Consider the following 17,521-nt stretch of genomic DNA (forward strand, 5'->3'; position numbering starts at 1 on the left):
TGTGGTCCCTCTGTCCAGATGATTGACATGCTGTACTTTGTGGTCATCATGCTTGTGGTTCTGATGAGTTTCGGAGTAGCCCGCCAAGCTATCCTGCACCCAGATGAGGAGCCCTCTTGGAGACTAGCCCGCAACATCTTCTATATGCCCTACTGGATGATCTATGGAGAGGTGTTTGCAGACCAGATAGACCGTAAGAGTAGAATTCATAGTAAGATTCTGTTTCCTGTTTCTGAGGCAGATGATCAGATCCAAATTAATGAAAATGACTGTTTTTAATTTGGAATTGGTGTTTGTCTTTGTTTGCTTTCGTGGCAGATTCCAGACTTCCAAACACCACTTTCTCCTCCCCACCACAGTACCATTGGGAATCCTCTGCCTTTCAGCATATGTTCTAATTCAATTACTTTTGACAGTGGTGCAGTCTGAAACACTTGCCAATCTTGGATGTTAAGAATATTACCTCTGAGGTGCTCCACTTCCTCAAGAAGTGGGTCAAGAGGGTCAAGAAGAGAGAATCCTTGAGTTACTGTTGAACCTGGACTCTGATTCATCACCGGACTCTGATTCAGGAAAGCACTTAAGTACAAGCTTAACTTCTAAATTCATGCTTAAACCCTATTGACTTCAGTGGGACTTAAACATGTGCTTTCCTGAAATGAGGCCTATAAGAATTAATTGTGGAGCCATAGGTCTCCACACATGCTTTAGAGCAAGGGTTCTCAGCCTTTTCAGTACAGAGCCCCCTCCCTTAGCAATATGTGAAGGTCAGGGTGGTCACAACCCCCTGACTTCTGGTTTAGAACATATGTTCCTAGGGTATTTTAGGTGATCAGTAACTTTTGATATGATCCTTTTGCCAGACAGTCTGGATATATATCACAAAGGTCCTGGCTCCCTTCATTTCTGGGGGGAAGGCCAGTATCTATCAAAACATGAGCCTTGCCAGCTGGAGGACAAGCTGTGATATCCTCAGCTGGGAATGTAGATGCTTGTTGTTAACAAAGAAATGAAATGGAGGGGCAAGAAACAGGGCTAATAATAAAAATTGGTAATGCTTTAAAATCCTATTTGGACTGTTTACAAAATGTAATATTACCAAAGTGGCCCTTTGCTCTGATTTTGTGACTCAGCAACACACTGAAGTTAAGAATGGTGCAATCTAGAGCAGTAATTCCAGTTAGTTTTGATCATGATGAAGAGTGTTAAGTAGGAGTGGGGAATAAAATCAAGGAGAAAAGAGAAAATTATTCCCAAATATATCATAGCTCCATCCTCAACCTTTATAGAACCATAGCCTTGCTTTGGCCACCTTGAACTCACTGGGAGCCCCTAGCACCTCTATCTGAGGACAAAACATGGCCTTTAGTAACATCAGCCACTCTTTGGAGGTATTAGCTAACCCTCAACATAACAACAGAGTTAACTTAATTTGCAATAGAGTTTCTGCCTTAACTCCAGATTCCTTTGATTATGTGTTTTAATCAGATCCTTACATTTTACAGTATTTTGTAATTGTTTAACTTCCATTTTCCCCCCTTATACTAAGGGTTATATGGTCTAATCATTAGTGGTCAGAACTCCCTTCCGCATAGGAGGGAGGAAATGGCTATATGGGCTGTGCCATTAATCTGGTCCTGCAGTTACACTGTTGTAGTGATGTTTTGTTTAGATAGGACACCGAAACACTCTTTTCTTCTTCCTTTCTCTCATAAATATTACTGTAACTTACAATATATAAAATTATTCTTGGAAATAATTGGATCAACCCAGTTACGTAATACATGCTGCCCCAGCTTCTAAGTGGTCTGGATAAGTCTCTGATGGGTTGATTCCATGCTGGGAGAAATGACTAAGGCAGAGATTGAGGCTATTGCTGCAGTCCACGTGGTTCACAGTATGTACACAAATTCCTGTTCACCTTGAACACAGATGGTAAAAGCAACAGCAAAGTCTCATGTAGACAGGTCTGTTTTTCTCATAAGTCAGCTAAAACATACACTGTTCTCAGCACCTATAGCTCTCCCTGTCTCTGTATCTTGCTTTACATGCACTGTCCCAGCTCTGATCTTTGTTTCAATCGTACCCCGACTATACACCATAAAGTCCGATTGTGGGAAAATGTGATTAGCCAAGGACTCAGAAAATCCTACCTCAGCAAGGTGAAAGACCACTTGGGGTCTAACAAAAGGTAGATTACACAGGGCTTATCTACACAAGAGATTTTTCCAGTTATACTAATATAGTTATATTGGTATAGTTAAACCAATGTAGTTATTCTTATATAACTCTCTATGTGAACACTCTTATTTCAGAATAAGAGTGGTTTTATTCAGCTTAGCTTAAACTGCTTCCAGAGTGACACAATCAAAACTGGAAAAAGGTACTCTTACACTGAAATAAGAATGTCCATATGGGAAGTTATATCTGTTAAATTATATTGGTTTAAAGTTCACAGTTACCTTAAACAGTTATAACTTTCCCGTGTAGACAGGCCCATAAGCACCTACTTTCTAAAGACCATTCTGCTTTCAAAGACAATAGGTTTCAATCTAATCTTTCTATGAGTGTAAGTTAGCTCCCCTTAACAATTTACCTGGATGTGACTACAGTAGGCAATCCAACCAATATGTCAGATATGGTGAGGTCTTTTTGCCACACATAAATGATTTATGGGAAAGTACCATATCATGTTCTCCTCTCAGTAGTTCAGTAAAATGCATTGCTTTGTTACTTTCCTTTGTCACAACTGTACACCAAAGATAAAACCCTGGCACCATTGCAGTCAAAGGGAGTTTTGCCATTGACTTCAGTGAAGCCAGGATTTTGCCCTAAGGATGAAATTTACTCCAGTGCGACAATGTAAAAGAGCCGCATGAGCATGAAATCCGAAGCATTTAGTACTTAGCAGGATCAAATTCATAAGCAGAAGTGGTGCTCCTGCTTAAGACTTTCTAAGGACGGGCACACCAGTACCCATAATGATAATCAAATTAGATTTTAATGATATTAGACATTATAACAATATATTTGTATCATAGCTATTGATCATTTTAATATAGAATGATAATAGGAAAGGAAGCAGCCAGCAAAGTCAATGCCAGGACTCTGCTTCCTGGAAACAGGAGGAAGTTTGTTTCTGTAATAGCTGAAAGATTAAGTTTGTGTGGTAACTTTGTGTTGTTTTATGTTTGTGGTGACTGTCAATTGTGTTTTACTGATAATATCTTTTATATTTAAATGATCATCTGCCAGCACCATTTGTGATTTATTTTTACAGTTATGAATTTGCTGCCATATGTAGCATTTGGGGAAGACAAAGTGAAAAGGAAATTGCAGAATTTACAGTAACTCTAACAAAGCCTTTGTTTCTAAGCATATGTCTCTACTGTACTAATATTAAGTTGCTTATCTTTTCTTGGCAGCAAAACAACTACTGTATTGTCAGTCATTTGTTTTCTTTTTCCCTCTATTATTCTGTTGTTTTCTTTCCTTTTTTTGCTTTCAAATTGCTGTGTAGTCTATGCCATGGAAATCAATCGTAAGTCTATGTGGGGAGCTGATTATCTCATTTAGTTAAATGCGTTCATTAGTCTTTTTCTTCCCTGGATACTGGTATTTTAATTATAGTGTTCTGACAAAATTCAGATGTCAGATTTTTGTTTTTCTACTGTATTGATTTCAAAGAAGCAGGGAATTTTTTTAATTATAAAAAGAACTGATTGGGTACTACTTTATTGATTTGCAATTAAGTGCCAACATTTTTGTTCATTCTATTGAGTTACCACCACAATTATCCTTTTTTAATTATATTATGTGAGCTGTTGCACACAGAGAATTTAATTTCTTTTGATTATCCAAAGTCTACATTAATATTTTAAAAAGCTAGTTGGGCAATCGTGTTTTTGAGATGTACTTGACTTTCTATGCCCAGTTTCCACATGATAACCAGAACGATAGGATTAGTGTATAACTTGGTGCCATGTTTGGAAACCAACTTTGAACTTTCCTTAAATATAGTTCTGGCTAAATCAGACGTAAATATGTGTTTTCAGGCGAGTGTAGACAGGATCAAGCTGATTTCAAATCACTTAAAAAGAGGTTGTGAATGTTAGTTTTTCACCTAATGTTAAGTGTTTGTAGATCCAGCCCCCAGGGTTTGAAACCAAATGAACTGGAACTATATTTAAAGTAAGAACAAACTTAAGGCTTGTCTAAATGGTGGGTGTAATGCACTCTACCGGGGTGTGATTTCGAAAGCACACTAACTTATTGCACTTTGGTGCATGTAGATCCTGCTGGCATACACTAGTGCTCTTTAATCTAGTACTGTTTCAAGCACTTAAAAGTGCACTAGGGGAAATCTTTAATGCACACTAGCTGGGTCTATACAGACCAATTAATGCACAGCATGTTACTGTGCTTTAGAAATCACACCCCTGTGTAGCACTTTCCCTACCATATACACAAGCCCTTACTTTTCAAACATGATTCATAGGCCAATATCTTCAAAAGTATCTAGTGACTTTGGGTGCCTGACCGGAGACATCTTAAACAGCCCTGGTTTTCAGAACTTAGTGCCCATCTACTGGCCCCTTTTAGGTGTCTTACCACTTGTTTGCCTCTCATATTAGGTTTTTCGTCTCTGTCCAGTTTTAAATCTCACTGATGAATGCTTCTGATCCTGTACCATTGAACGCAGTAGGAGTTTTGCCATTGACAAAGAACTTACAGTCTCACTGGGAGTTTTGGGAGGGAGGAAGCTCAACAATCTAGGCTGTGGCTACACTACGGAGCTTGCACCAACACAGTTGCACCACGGTAGCGCTGCTAGTGTAGATGCTCTAAGCCGACAGAAGAGAGCTCTCCCCATCGACTTAATTTCTCCAGCCCCTGTGGACGGCAGGTTGGTTGGAGAAGCTCTCCTGCTGACCTAGCACTGTCTGCACCACTGTAACTTACGTCGCTCAGGGGAATGATTTTTTTCACACCCCTGAGTGGCGTAACTTCTACCAACTTAAGTTGTAGTATGTAGATAGCCCTAGTTTCCCTACCTTGCAGCAACTTCAGATTTCCCCAGATGGGCTTCATTCTCCACTTTTAAATGGTTCTTTTTTTATCCTGGTATTAAAAGGTTTACATGTGCTTAGACTGATGAGATCTCTTCCTAGATCCAGTTTTGCTACTGGGGGGAAAAAATCCAAATGTCCTGTGGACTAAATTCTAATCTCGGTTACATCACCACAAATCTGGAATAACTATTCACTATGAGGGGAGGTTATTTTGCATTTACATGGTGTAACTGGCAGCTGAATGTGGCCCAAAAACTCCATTTGGTTCTATTGGAAATAAACTCTTAACATGGATATTTGTGCAAGCAAATTTTTTGCAGATCTAATCTTTACATAAATATGACCAGTGTTTTCAATATCAGGCAAGCACTGAAAAGTAAACCTTCAATTGTCTCTTCAGCTCCTTGTGGGGATAATCTTTATGATGAGGATGGTAAACGTCTCCCTCCATGCATACCTGGGGCCTGGCTCACTCCTGCTATCATGGCTTGTTACCTTCTGGTAGCAAACATTCTACTGGTAAATCTGCTGATTGCTGTCTTCAAGTAAGTGCTTAACTGTATGACTGTTAACTTATCTTTCTTATTTTCTTAATACTAAGATGAAATGCCGGTGAGAGTCTATCAGCAGGATCAAATTATACTATGGTTTTTCAAATAGATAGCAGTTTGTGAATTTGCACTACACCTAAAGTCCAATTGTTCTGTTAATGGGATTGACAAATATTTGAATTTTAATTGAAAAATCAGTTAACGAGTCAGGGATGTTGTGATAATTGGGCCGACAAATTTACCTAATTGTGAGCTCAAATGTAAAAGGGAGTGAAAGTTCATAAAATGTCACAGTAGCCTACAACAAATGGTAATAGGAAAAGGTATAAAAAAAGAGAGGCAGACTGTTCTTGTTTACCAGGCACAATCTTAACACAGTCCTTAAGTTACAGCAAGATCTTTTTGTTTGGACTAATTCAGTCTGCCTCTCTTTTTTTATACCTTTTCCTATTACCATTTGTTGTAGGCTATTGTGACATTTTATGAACTTTCACTCCCTTTTACCTTTGAGCTCACAATTAGGTAAATTTGTCAGCCCAATTATCACAACATCACAAGGATCAGAAGGTCGGGAGTATGGTGTACATCCACTATTCCCAGATACACGGGCCTGATCCTCTGCACTCGGGCTCTGTAGCTCCATGTTTTGTCTCTGAGTTAAGGAGGAGAGTTCGGGTCAAAACCGTGCATAATGTCCTTGTGCACCACCCATTTAATTGGGCTTGTGTAGGAACCAGACTTTGGCTCTCTGAAGCCGGGGAATACATCATGTCATACAATACAATGAATACAGCTTAATACAAAGCAAGAGGTGGAACTTGTTTCCAAAATGTGGGAAGCTCCAAATATTGGAATACATTTAGCTACCCGCTCCTCTGCCAAATATTGGGATGGCCGAAGCCCCACAAGTTCAGTCTGAGTCTAGCTACTCCTCTATCTACCAGACTAGAATGAAGAACATTAACTGAGCCACAGAGAAAGAAGAAAATATGAAAATAAAATCTTGTCTGGGGATTTGGGGACTTATGGTCTCACCTCCTCTGCCAACTTCTATGTAGACCTAAAGGACCTTCACTCTCTGGTGAGCTAATGGTGTTTTGAAGCAACTGAAGTGACTGCTAGGAATCACGGTGCCATGATGCCTAATACTGAGTGACACTAGTTCCTAGCCGCCACTTCAGCCTCTACCAACTATGTTTCAACAAGTGAATTGCACTGAGGTTGCAGTGGTTATTGTCACTCAGATGTAAAACAGAGGTTATTCAGAAGTAAGACAGCTCTATCCCAGGTATATCAATTGCTCTACTGACTTTGCAAAATATACTAGTAGTCCCCTGGATGGAATTCAGGGATCACTAGAAGAAAAAGGTGAGACCTGGTACAAGCAGAATGTATCCCAGAAAAGGGCTCTTCCCTGTTGAAACCAGATAAAAGATGCTTACAAACTACCTAAGCCTTGTGTAGTTTTACGGCTAGTCTGAGAGGTGTCCGGAGTGCAAAACTGATAATCACAATGATCAAACTGATCATTTATATTCCTGTCATTGATTTGCATTGACAAAGCAAAACCAGGGAATTTTTATCCACTTCTACCACTTTCTCTTTATGTTGGGTACTGTAACAGAGTGGCTCACCCTGGAAGGGTGGGGCTAGACAACCTTGATTACAGAGTGAGCCACACTGGAGAGCTCAGCAGCAAAAATGCTGAAAGGAAGGTGGGGAATGCCTAGGGATTAGAGACTGCTGGGAGTGAGCAGGCTCTAGTAGTGAGTCCTGGGAGTAAGGACTGAGATTCCAGCCAGGTAGCGTCTGGGAGTGGGCTGCCAAAGCAGGGAGGAGAAAGAGAAGCCTTTGTTTTGGGTAGACTTTGGATGGACTTGAAAACTTTTATTTTGAATGTTTGTTAATTTAATAGGACACAACCTAAGAAGGGATGAGAATGGGCAAAAGTGTTTTATTAGTTTCTTGAACAGTCCAAGAAGGGAAACTGAGGCAGGCTGCTTGTAGTGTGACCCTAGGCCATGGGCAGGGGATGCATGGGAGATGGCTGGCCCAGTCACAGGTACCCTGGATGTTTTCCCCATCATGACATATGGGAGGGAACACTAGAAATGACTGTTGCTAATAAGTCACGCTCAAAAGCGCCACCTAAGTGGAGATGCAAATGAAGTAGTGTTCCCCATGTATATACAGCTTTGCAGTGCTTGCAGGCATAGATTGATAGCATTTTGCTGGCCCTGATACCTAGTTTACATGTCATGCCCAGAAATTTACTTCACAAAGTGTATGTAGTTAGGAGGTTGGGTAGCTTAAAAGGTCATGAAATTTAAAGAACTAAAATGCCAGTCACGTAGCTGGAAAAAACCCCTTACATACAATGGCACTTATTATTGACTGAAAAGACCAAAGAATCAGCAGTTTAGGAAGTAGGTCATGCTGTTAACTCCTGTCAGCAGCATAATGGAAGATGATAATATTCAGCTCGAGAACTCTTGCAATGGAGAAGACAGTAGAATAAAGCCAAATTGGCCAGTATCACTGGTAATATAAATGGACCTATTCTGAGCCATAAGAAACAAAGACATTCATGTTTTATTGCAGTCATGTTTTAATTATTTTCATGAAACAGTATGTAAGAATTTTAAGACACAGCAAGTCAGAAAAGAAATAGAATATTTTTTTTTAAAAGGAGGAGTTTAGATAACCTTTGATGGTTTAGTATTTGGGGACACTAAACTAGCTTGAAAAGTTTCACATCACATTCAGAACTGCATGACTTGCTTTCAGTTGATAAAAGAGAGTCTGTTAGTCTTTGGGTCTAGCACTGTCCCTTTTCTACCCCCTCCAAATCTACTGAACTCCAAAATAAATTCTTTTACCAACACAGCTGGCTTTGATGGCAAAAATGAAAATCTTTGGCTTCTAAGAACAGCTCTTTGCAAGTATCTGTGTTGTGTTCTGAAGTGGAGAAGTTTGTATGAATTGAAGTTTGAACTGAGGACATTTTGTGATTGCTTTAGGAAAAAGTCTGCTATTTAGGTCAAGCTGATCAGGATAGGCCATGTGAAGCTTCTGAGTTTTATTATACAAAATATCTTTCATGTGTTTAATACTCTGTGTAACATCAAACACTGGGATGTGTTATTAACAGCACTTTGTTTATAACTATGCTCCGAAATAGGAGTTCGGTGATGCATATATTTTTTCAGAGCTTATTTTTCTCCATGACTGCTGAGAGGTTTTATATACTGGGGAAAATACTCTAAAATAGCAGTTCTCAAACTATGGGGTGGACTTCCCAATGGAAGTGCAGGAATGTGTCCTGGAAGGTGCGAGCTCTGTGCTTTTTTAAAGAGCTCTGGCTGTCAGTCCCGGGTAGCTGGGTCTTGTGTGGAAGGACAATGCACACGCGAGAGACGGGGATAAAGGGGACAGTTCTTCTCCCCGTCCCTCTTCCCCCTCCCCCAGGCACCCCAGGCTCAGGCTCTCCTTGCCTTCCTCCCCGCCCCAATCCCTCACCAGGAGGTGGGTCTCCAGCCCTCAGCCCCAGGGGCGCAGCAGCAGGACAGAAGTAAGAGTGGCAATGGGGCACTAAGTCTGCTGTAAAAAGTGATATTGACGAATATCAACTTTCATATTGCCATCCTTACTTCTGAGCTGCTGCTGGCATGGCACTGCATTCAGAGCTGAGTGTCCACCCAGCAGCCGCTGCTTTCTGCTCTGCCTTCAGAGCTGGGTGGTGGTATATGTATTTGTGTCGGGACGGGGAGCACATAAATGACTACAGACACAAAGAAGGGGGGCCCAGTCAAATACGTTTTTGAGAATCACTGTTCTAAAAGGATACCCTTCTGGGGAGGAGTGTGCTGCTGTTCTACCACAGTCAAAAGGATAGCTAAATTATCCGTTCAACTTAATCAGCAGTCTTAACAGTCTCTTCCAGCTAGAGTCTCTAGGCTTTATAATAACTGCTGAAATAATTGGCTACACAACTCAGCAATTCATGTCAAATTATTGTATCTGAACTCAGACTGCTATTTAATATCCTTTGTATTTTTAATTTTATGCTTGTTTATGGTAAAGGCTCATCGGAACCTAATGGAAAACAATACAATAACCTCTCTTGCAGCAATACCTTCTTTGAAGTGAAGTCCATATCCAACCAAGTTTGGAAATTCCAGCGATATCAGCTGATCATGACATTCCACGACAGACCTGTCCTACCTCCACCTATGATCATCTTCAGCCACCTCTACATAATCATCATCCGCCTCTGCTGTCGCTGTAGGAAGAAACAAGAAGGGGACCAGGATGAGCGTGACCGGGGACTGAGTATGTAAAGGATTCTGTGTTTTAAATAGAGCTCTTTATACCATTTCAAACACAAAGCAGCCATTTATCCAGTGCTAATTGCCATTCGTTTTCTTCACCTTGGCCATTGGCAGTATTAGTAAAAGTCAGTATGTGACAACACTTGCACCAAACTAATAAATTCATAGAGGTCTCCAGGGTCCTGGGCCCACAGAATATGATGTTGCACTGCTGCTGCCGATCTTCCTTAGCATTTTTTTTTAAATTGGCTGACCCTGTAGTCTTAGCATCTGTTTAGTCCAGATTTACCAAATTATAACGAAGGCCACGCAGTGGGAGGGAAAGAATAGGTAATGGAGGTCATTCACAAAGAAATTGAGGGAATACAGCGATTATGGGTTTTAGGCTCATCTGTCACATTGACTTCTCTCTTGCATTTAATAGTTCATGTAGAACAAAATTGTGCCTCAGTTTCCCCTCATGTAACAATACCTACCTATCTCACAGGAGCACTGTGAGGATTAATTATTATCTGTATAATGCTTTGAAGATGGAAGTGCCCTGAAATTGTTACTTTTAACATGATAATAATGATTAAGAAAAAAAACTGATTTAATCAAATAGATGTTAGCATTCGTGTAGTATTTTTACCTATCCTTGTTTCTGTTTTTCATGAGAAACATATTTTGTAGGTAATTATATTTTCATTACAGATGCCCAGCTACAAAAGAGTTGCATATATGGCACCTCTGAAAATAATATGGAGCATTCCCAAGGGGTTTTTTCCTCTCATTTGTTTTTCCTTTTTTTAAAAAATAGGAATTTTTTGAAAAGTCCTTACCCAAAGTCTGTCAGTGGAACAAACTGACCCATTAGATGTAATCTACTGAATGTGATAACATCCTTTTTAGAGATAGGGTAAAAAAGAAGACTCATCTAAACTAGTTTCAGAGTAACAGCCGTGTTAGTCTGTATTCGCAAAAAGAAAAGGAGTACTTGTGGCACCTTAGAGACTAACCAATTTATTTGAGCATGAACTTTCGTGAGCTACAGCTCACTTCATCGGATGCATACCGTGGAAACTGCAGCAGACTTTATATACATACAGAGATCATAAAACAATACCTCCTCCCACCCCACTATCCTGCTGGTAATAGCTTATCTAAATGATCTAAAGTGATCATCAAGTTGGGCCATTTCCAGCACAAATCCAGGTTTTCTCACCCTCCACCCCCCCACACACAAACTCACTATCCTGCTGGTAATAGCTCATCCAAAGTGACCGCTCTCCAAGTTTCACCAGAACGTCTGGGGGCGGGGGTGGGGGGGTAGGAAAAAACAAGGGGAAATAGGCTACCTTGCATAATGACTTAGCCACTCCCAGTCTCTATTTAAGCCTAAATTAATAGTATCCAATTTGCAAATGAATTCCAATTCAGCAGTTTCTCGCTGGAGTCTGGATTTGAAGTTTTTTTGTTTTAAGATAGCGACCTTCATGTCTGTGATTGCGTGACCAGAGAGATTGAAGTGTTCTCCGACTGGTTTATGAATGTTATAATTCTTGACATCTGATTTGTGTCCATTTATTCTTTTACGTAGAGACTGTCCAGTTTGACCAATGTAAATGGCAGAGGGGCATTGCTGGCACATGATGGCATATATCACATTGGTGGATGTGCAGGTGAACGAGCCTCCAATAGTGTGGCTGATGTTATTAGGCCCTGTGATGGTGTCCCCTGAATAGATATGTGGGCACAGTTGGCAATGGGCTTTGTTGCAAGGATAAGTTCCTGGGTTAGTGGTTCTGTTGTGTGGTATGTGGTTGTTGGTGAGTATTTGCTTCAGGTTGCGGGGCTGTCTGTAGGCAAGGACTGGCCTGTCTCCCAAGATTTGTGAGAGTGTTGGGGTCATCTTTTAGGATAGGTTGTAGATCCTTAATAATGCGTTGGAGGGGTTTTAGTTGGGGGCTGAAGGTGACGGCTAGTGGCGTTCTGTTATTTTCTTTGTTAGGCCTGTCCTGTAGTAGGTGACTTCTGGGAACTCTTCTGGCTCTATCAATCTGTTTCTTCACTTCCGCAGGTGGGTATTGTAGTTGTAAGAAAGCTTGACAGAGATCTTGTAGGTGTTTGTCTCTGTCTGAGGGTTTGGAGCAAATGCAGTTGTATCGCAAAGCTTGGCTGTAGACGATGGATCATGTGGTGTGGTCAGGGTGAAAGCTGGAGGCATGTAGGTAGGAATAGCGGTCAGTAGGTTTCCGGTATAGGGTGGTGTTTATGTGACCATTGTTTATTAGCACTGTAGTGTCCAGGAAGTGGATCTCTTGTGTGGACTGGACCAGGCTGAGGTTGATGGTGGGATGGAAGTTGTTGAAATCATGGTGGAATTCCTCAAGGGCTTCTTTTCCATGGGTCCAGATGATGAAGATTACTTGCGCTATATTGATGACATCTTCATCATCTGGACCCATGGAAAAGAAGCCCTTGAGGAATTCCACCATGATTTCAACAACTTCCATCCCACCATCAACCTCAGAACCACACAACAGAACCTCAGAACCACACAACAGAACCACTAACCCAGGAACCTATCCTTGCAACAAAGCCCATTGCCAACTGTGCCCACATATCTATTCAGGGGATACCATCACAGGGCCTAATAACATCAGTCACACTATCAGAGGCTCGTTCACCTGCACATCCACCAATGTGATATATGCCATCATGTGCCAGCAATGCCCCTCTGCCATTTACATTGGTCAAACTGGACAGTCTCTACATAAAAGCATACATGGACACAAATCAGATGTCAAGAATTATAACATTCATAAACCAGTCGGAGAACACTTCAATCTCTCTGGTCACACAATCACAGACATGAAGGTCGCTATCTTAAAACAAAAAAACTTCAAATCCAGACTCCAGCGAGAAACTGCTGAATTGGAATTCATTTGCAAATTGGATACTATTAATTTAGGCTTAAATAGAGACTGGGAGTGGCTAAGTCATTATGCAAGCAAGGTAGCCTATTTCCCCTTGTTTTTTCCTACCCCCCCCGCCCCCAGACGTTCTGGTTAAACTTGGATTTAAACTTGGAGAGTGGTCACTTTGGATGAGCTATTACCAGCAGGATAGTGAGTTTGTGTGTGTGTGTTTTTTGGAGGGGGGTGAGGGGGTGAGAGAACCTGGATTTGTGCAGGAAATGGCCCACCTTGATTATCATGCACATTGTGTAGAGAGTTGTCACTTTGGATGGGCTATTACCAGCAGGAGAGTGAGTTTGTGTGGGGGGGGGGGTGGAGGGTGAGAAAACCTGGATTTGTGCTGGAAATGGCCCAACTTGATGATCACTTTAGATAAGCTATTACCAGCAGGACAGTGGGGTGGGAGGAGGTATTGTTTTATGATCTCTGTATGTATATAAAGTCTGCTGCAATTTCCACGGTATGCATCCGATGAAGTGAGCTGTAGCTCACGAAAGCTCATGCTCAAATAAATTGGTTAGTCTCTAAGGTGCCACAAGTACTCCTTTTCTTTCATCTAAACTAGCAATCAGATTGACTGACTGAGTAAGAGAACATTGCACTCAGGACTTTGGCTAAGTGGTGGTTGCCTGTTTACAGACTAGCCTGTTTATTAAGTGCCCAAGCAAGGATTGCAGGAACAAAACCTTCAATCCCTTCCCCTGCCTCCTCCACTCCCGCCTCCCCAAAATCCAAAAAGCCCTACAAAAGAAAAACCCACCTGTTATATTGGATTTAAAATTATCTGAATCTTGGGCAATTCAACTAATACATTTTACAATTTTATGCAGAATTGTTTCTGAATGATGAAGAGCTGAAGAAATTGTATGAATTTGAAGAGCAATGTGTTGAGGAATATTTTCAGGAAAAGGAGGATGAACAACAATCATCTAATGATGAACGTATCAGAGTCACATCTGAAAGGTGACTAGTGAAAACAGAAACCACCCTAATTTTACTAGTCATGAGAACTTTTTTTTTCTGTTCATTAACACCTAGTATTGGTCAAGCTAAGTGATGTTTGTAGCCTCAAAAACATGCACCAAAAGTTTGTATTCTTATCTTAACCATACCTAACAATCTGTCTCAAACTGAATCTCTCACAAGAGCAGGTTTTCTCATGAGATCTCTAGCACTGTTTGCTTCTGTGTGGTCTGGGTATACTGCAAGAGCCTTGCCCACATTTTACTTCTACACTTCCTCTTCCCCCCCACTCAGCTGTGTAAAGTTCAGAGACATTTTCTCTACCTAGTTTAACAAATGATGACTTGCTTGATTTCCAACAGATTGTCCTATTGTATTAGAGCGGAATCAAATGACAAGAGCAGTGAGATAGGAAGGGAGAAGTATATTCTAGAGGTCTGCACGTCGGGTCTGGACACCCAGAACTCTTGAATTCTAATCTCAGGTTTGATGAGGATTCCCTCTGAGGTCTTGGGCAAATCATTTAACCTCTCTATCCCCATTTGTAAATAGCAATCATACCTATGTGTACCTCACTGGGGTGTTGTGAGGCTTAGGTAATATTTGTAAATATGAAGACCTCACCAGTGGTAGTATATGTCCCTATTACTAGGTCGTCTAATCAACAACCCTGCTCTGGCAGGGTTTTTCCCTACAGAATATTTTCACATACTCTACCTATTCCAGTGGCAGTTTTAAAATAACTCAAATGATGGGCCTTCTATCATTCCCTTGGGATGACTATTCCACAAAATAAGAAATCTCGCTATTAAGAAAATGATACCTGATATTCAGTCTATATATTTCCTTACCCTGTTGCATACTCACTAATCCCTAGTTATAGCCCCATGCTAAGGACCATCCTTGGTTTATTCCTGCTGTTTTTTACACCTTTAGAATAATAATAGCCAAATATAATAATCCTCTCAGTCATCATTTAGCCAAGTCATAACATTTACCATGTGCAAATAGTCAGTGTGACTGTGATAGTAAAGGGAATACCTGCTATGTCACAGTAATGCTAATTAACTCAGAACAGTAGATGTCAACACCTTAATGGTGACCACTCTATCCATATGTTTCTTTTAAGAAATCCTCACAAATCAGTGCCCTTGTTACCCAGAGTTTTCAGAACCCAAAACTGTGGTAACTTAACCTGTTTTCTGCAGGCGGTGTCAGGAATAACTCAATGGGGACACAACTCCTCTGTCTGATGAATGATTGGTACAAACAAGATGTTTTCACCCAAAGCTCCTTCTTTATTGAGTCTCAAGCAGATGCGCGCATGCCATGGCAATAGTTTTAGAGCACCCCAAACATAGTTACCCGAAGTCTGAGATGGTTTCAAATGATCAACAGCCAGGCTTCCGGGGGTCCTTCTTCCGTCCAGCTGCGGAGGAAAAGATGTCAGTCTCTGCTCGAAGAAAAGCTCCTTGTACTGCTCCAAAGTGTATTCTTTTACTTAATCTTTTATAGGTAACTTAAATAAAGCACATAACACTTAGTAACTCTTAGTGGGTCACCAATTCTCCTAGCTTCAGCAAATTGCTCATTATCCCTTATCAGCAAAGCATTTCTAGTCATAACAACAATAAAACTTCTATGTCAGGGGCACTCAAAACCAAGGTCAGCCATCCAAACGCTCTCTTCCATTCTTATGGTTCATTAACTCTGTCCCATCCTCTTATTCTGATTAGCAAAACTGCGATCATGCATCTATTTGGCCTTACCTTTCAGGCCTGGTCTACACTGGGGGTGGCGGGATATCAAACTAAGTTACGCAACTTCAGCTACATGAATAACATAGCTGAAGTTGACATACTTAGATTCGTTTACTGCGGTGTCTTCACTGTGGTATGTCGACAGCAGACACTCCTCCGTCAACTCCGCCTGCGCCTCTCGCTCCAGTGGAGTATCGGTGTCGACGGGAGAGCGCTTGGCGGTCGATTTATCGCATCTAGACTAGATGCGATAAATTGACCCCCACTGGATCGATCGCTGCCTGTTGATCCAGTGGGTAATGTAGACAAGCCCTCAACTCCAACAATTATTCTTAACTATGTGGTATTTGGTTTTTCAGCTAATAGTGGCTGGACACACATAATGGCTGCAGTTATGCCAAGTTTAATTCTCCCATAACACCACCACCACTTAAACGTCTTTCTCTGACTATTTAACATCTTTCTGATTGGGAGGTGTCTTGAACGTCAAATAGTGTCTATGTGCAGTCTGGGAGTCAGAAAGTAAATGAAATGTGCATGTGTGTGTAATTTCTACAGCATTGTTTATGCCATGGCAATTTGTCAAAATCAGGGCTATTGTGACAGCGAATAGAGTAGAAACAACATGCTTCTCTGATTCATTATGGTACATGGTCACAAAGTAGATCTGCATATTTCTCATGGCTTCTTGCTCCAGATGCTCCATCAGCTTTTGTATGTGGGAGCAAAAGAATGTTAATTTACTTCCACAGTTGATTTTCTAGTATGTGATCTCTAATCACATCCCAGGGTGTAGGTTTTATATCCAGTCTTCCTGCACTGTTACTTCCATTATGATATAAATTATACAAGAAAATGGAAAGAATTTTTAATAGATTTTTTAAATGATTCTATTGTTTGCAAATCTTGTACATAATTGGAAGGTAGAAATAAAAGGCTAAAGTAGTGCACAACTCCATAAACTCCAGAGTACATTCTTTCATGCAGCAACTGAATGTGTTTCTCACCATTATCTTGATCTTATATCAAGTCAACATTTGAATCTGTCATTAGAAAATACTTCCCATATAATTAATGGAGTTCCTTACAGAGAAGAATGACTATTATACATGAAGAGGTTGGCATGTGTGGAAAGAAATGTAAAAACATGCTTACCTCAAGGCTGACATGACTTGTACTTGCCTGGACACTTAATAACTAAGAGGAGAGAGAGCTTAAATTTCCATTTTATATAATGTAATGAGCATATCTCAATAGAAAGTGCAAAATCTTTCAATAACGTTTACAAGAATCAGATCAATGAACTGTTTTAGTGTACAAATGGAGCTGATAAAATTATTTTGGAAAGTTCTTTGTTCATATTGTTTTGGGAACTAGATCCGATTTCTGCAAATGTATTCATAAGTATTCACTGAATAACATATGCAAATAGACTTCAACCTATGGATAGTTTTGTATACTATTCACTTTCGCTGTTAATTGTGGTGTGTGATTGGTCAACTAGGTCACAGTGGGTACGGTTTCTGCTTCATGACTGGCTGTCTGAGAGTTTTTAAACAGAAGACTAAAGAATGGCAATAGTATATAATATGTTTCCATTATGAATTTTTGGATGAACAACAATTGGTGTTAGAATCTGTGAAACTTCTAGGGTTCTCAGATATTTTCATGAATGTCCCATGGCCATCCAAATACTCATGAACAGTAAATTATTGGAGTGGGATGGATCTGAGGTAAGGCAATAAGAAATGAAACGGGTTCACAGAAAAGGAATCTGATGTTAAACTCCTTTCTCAAATTAAGAGACGATCCAAAACTCTCTTCAGGATTTTGGCATTCATTTATGGCAGGATTCTGCATTCTTTGCACCCCAGAAAACCCTAC

At 40.5% G+C, this 17,521-nt stretch overlaps 1 protein-coding gene and 1 long non-coding RNA gene across 3 annotated transcripts in view; one reads left to right on the top strand and one right to left on the bottom strand.

Moving 5' to 3' along the window:
• TRPM1 (transient receptor potential cation channel subfamily M member 1) overlaps positions 1 to 17,521 on the top strand; it is a 72,730-nt gene that overhangs the window by 50,462 nt on the left and 4,747 nt on the right. Inside the window, exons 20-23 of the mRNA XM_084641462.1 lie at positions 19 to 193; positions 5,473 to 5,617; positions 9,753 to 9,955; positions 13,745 to 13,877. Of these exons, the coding sequence (XP_084497588.1) occupies positions 19 to 193; positions 5,473 to 5,617; positions 9,753 to 9,955; positions 13,745 to 13,877 (656 nt within the window). The remainder of the gene's footprint in view (positions 1 to 18; positions 194 to 5,472; positions 5,618 to 9,752; positions 9,956 to 13,744; positions 13,878 to 17,521) is intronic.
• The window catches only part of LOC311527461, a 46,615-nt gene that overhangs the window by 10,078 nt on the left and 19,016 nt on the right, over positions 1 to 17,521 (bottom strand). The window contains exons 2-3 of one of the 2 annotated variants that reach the window (XR_014713338.1): positions 15,243 to 15,306; positions 9,759 to 9,905 (exon numbers count right to left, since the gene is read on the bottom strand). This is a non-coding gene — a long non-coding RNA (uncharacterized lncRNA). Of the gene's footprint in view, positions 1 to 9,758; positions 9,906 to 15,242; positions 15,307 to 17,521 lie in introns of those variants that run through there. The other variant, XR_014713339.1, reaches the window with a different exon arrangement.

The sequence above is a fragment of the Lepidochelys olivacea genome (genome assembly GCF_965140295.1).
Source record: "Lepidochelys olivacea isolate rLepOli2 genome assembly, chromosome: 10".
Classification (NCBI taxonomy): domain Eukaryota; kingdom Metazoa; phylum Chordata; order Testudines; family Cheloniidae; genus Lepidochelys; species Lepidochelys olivacea.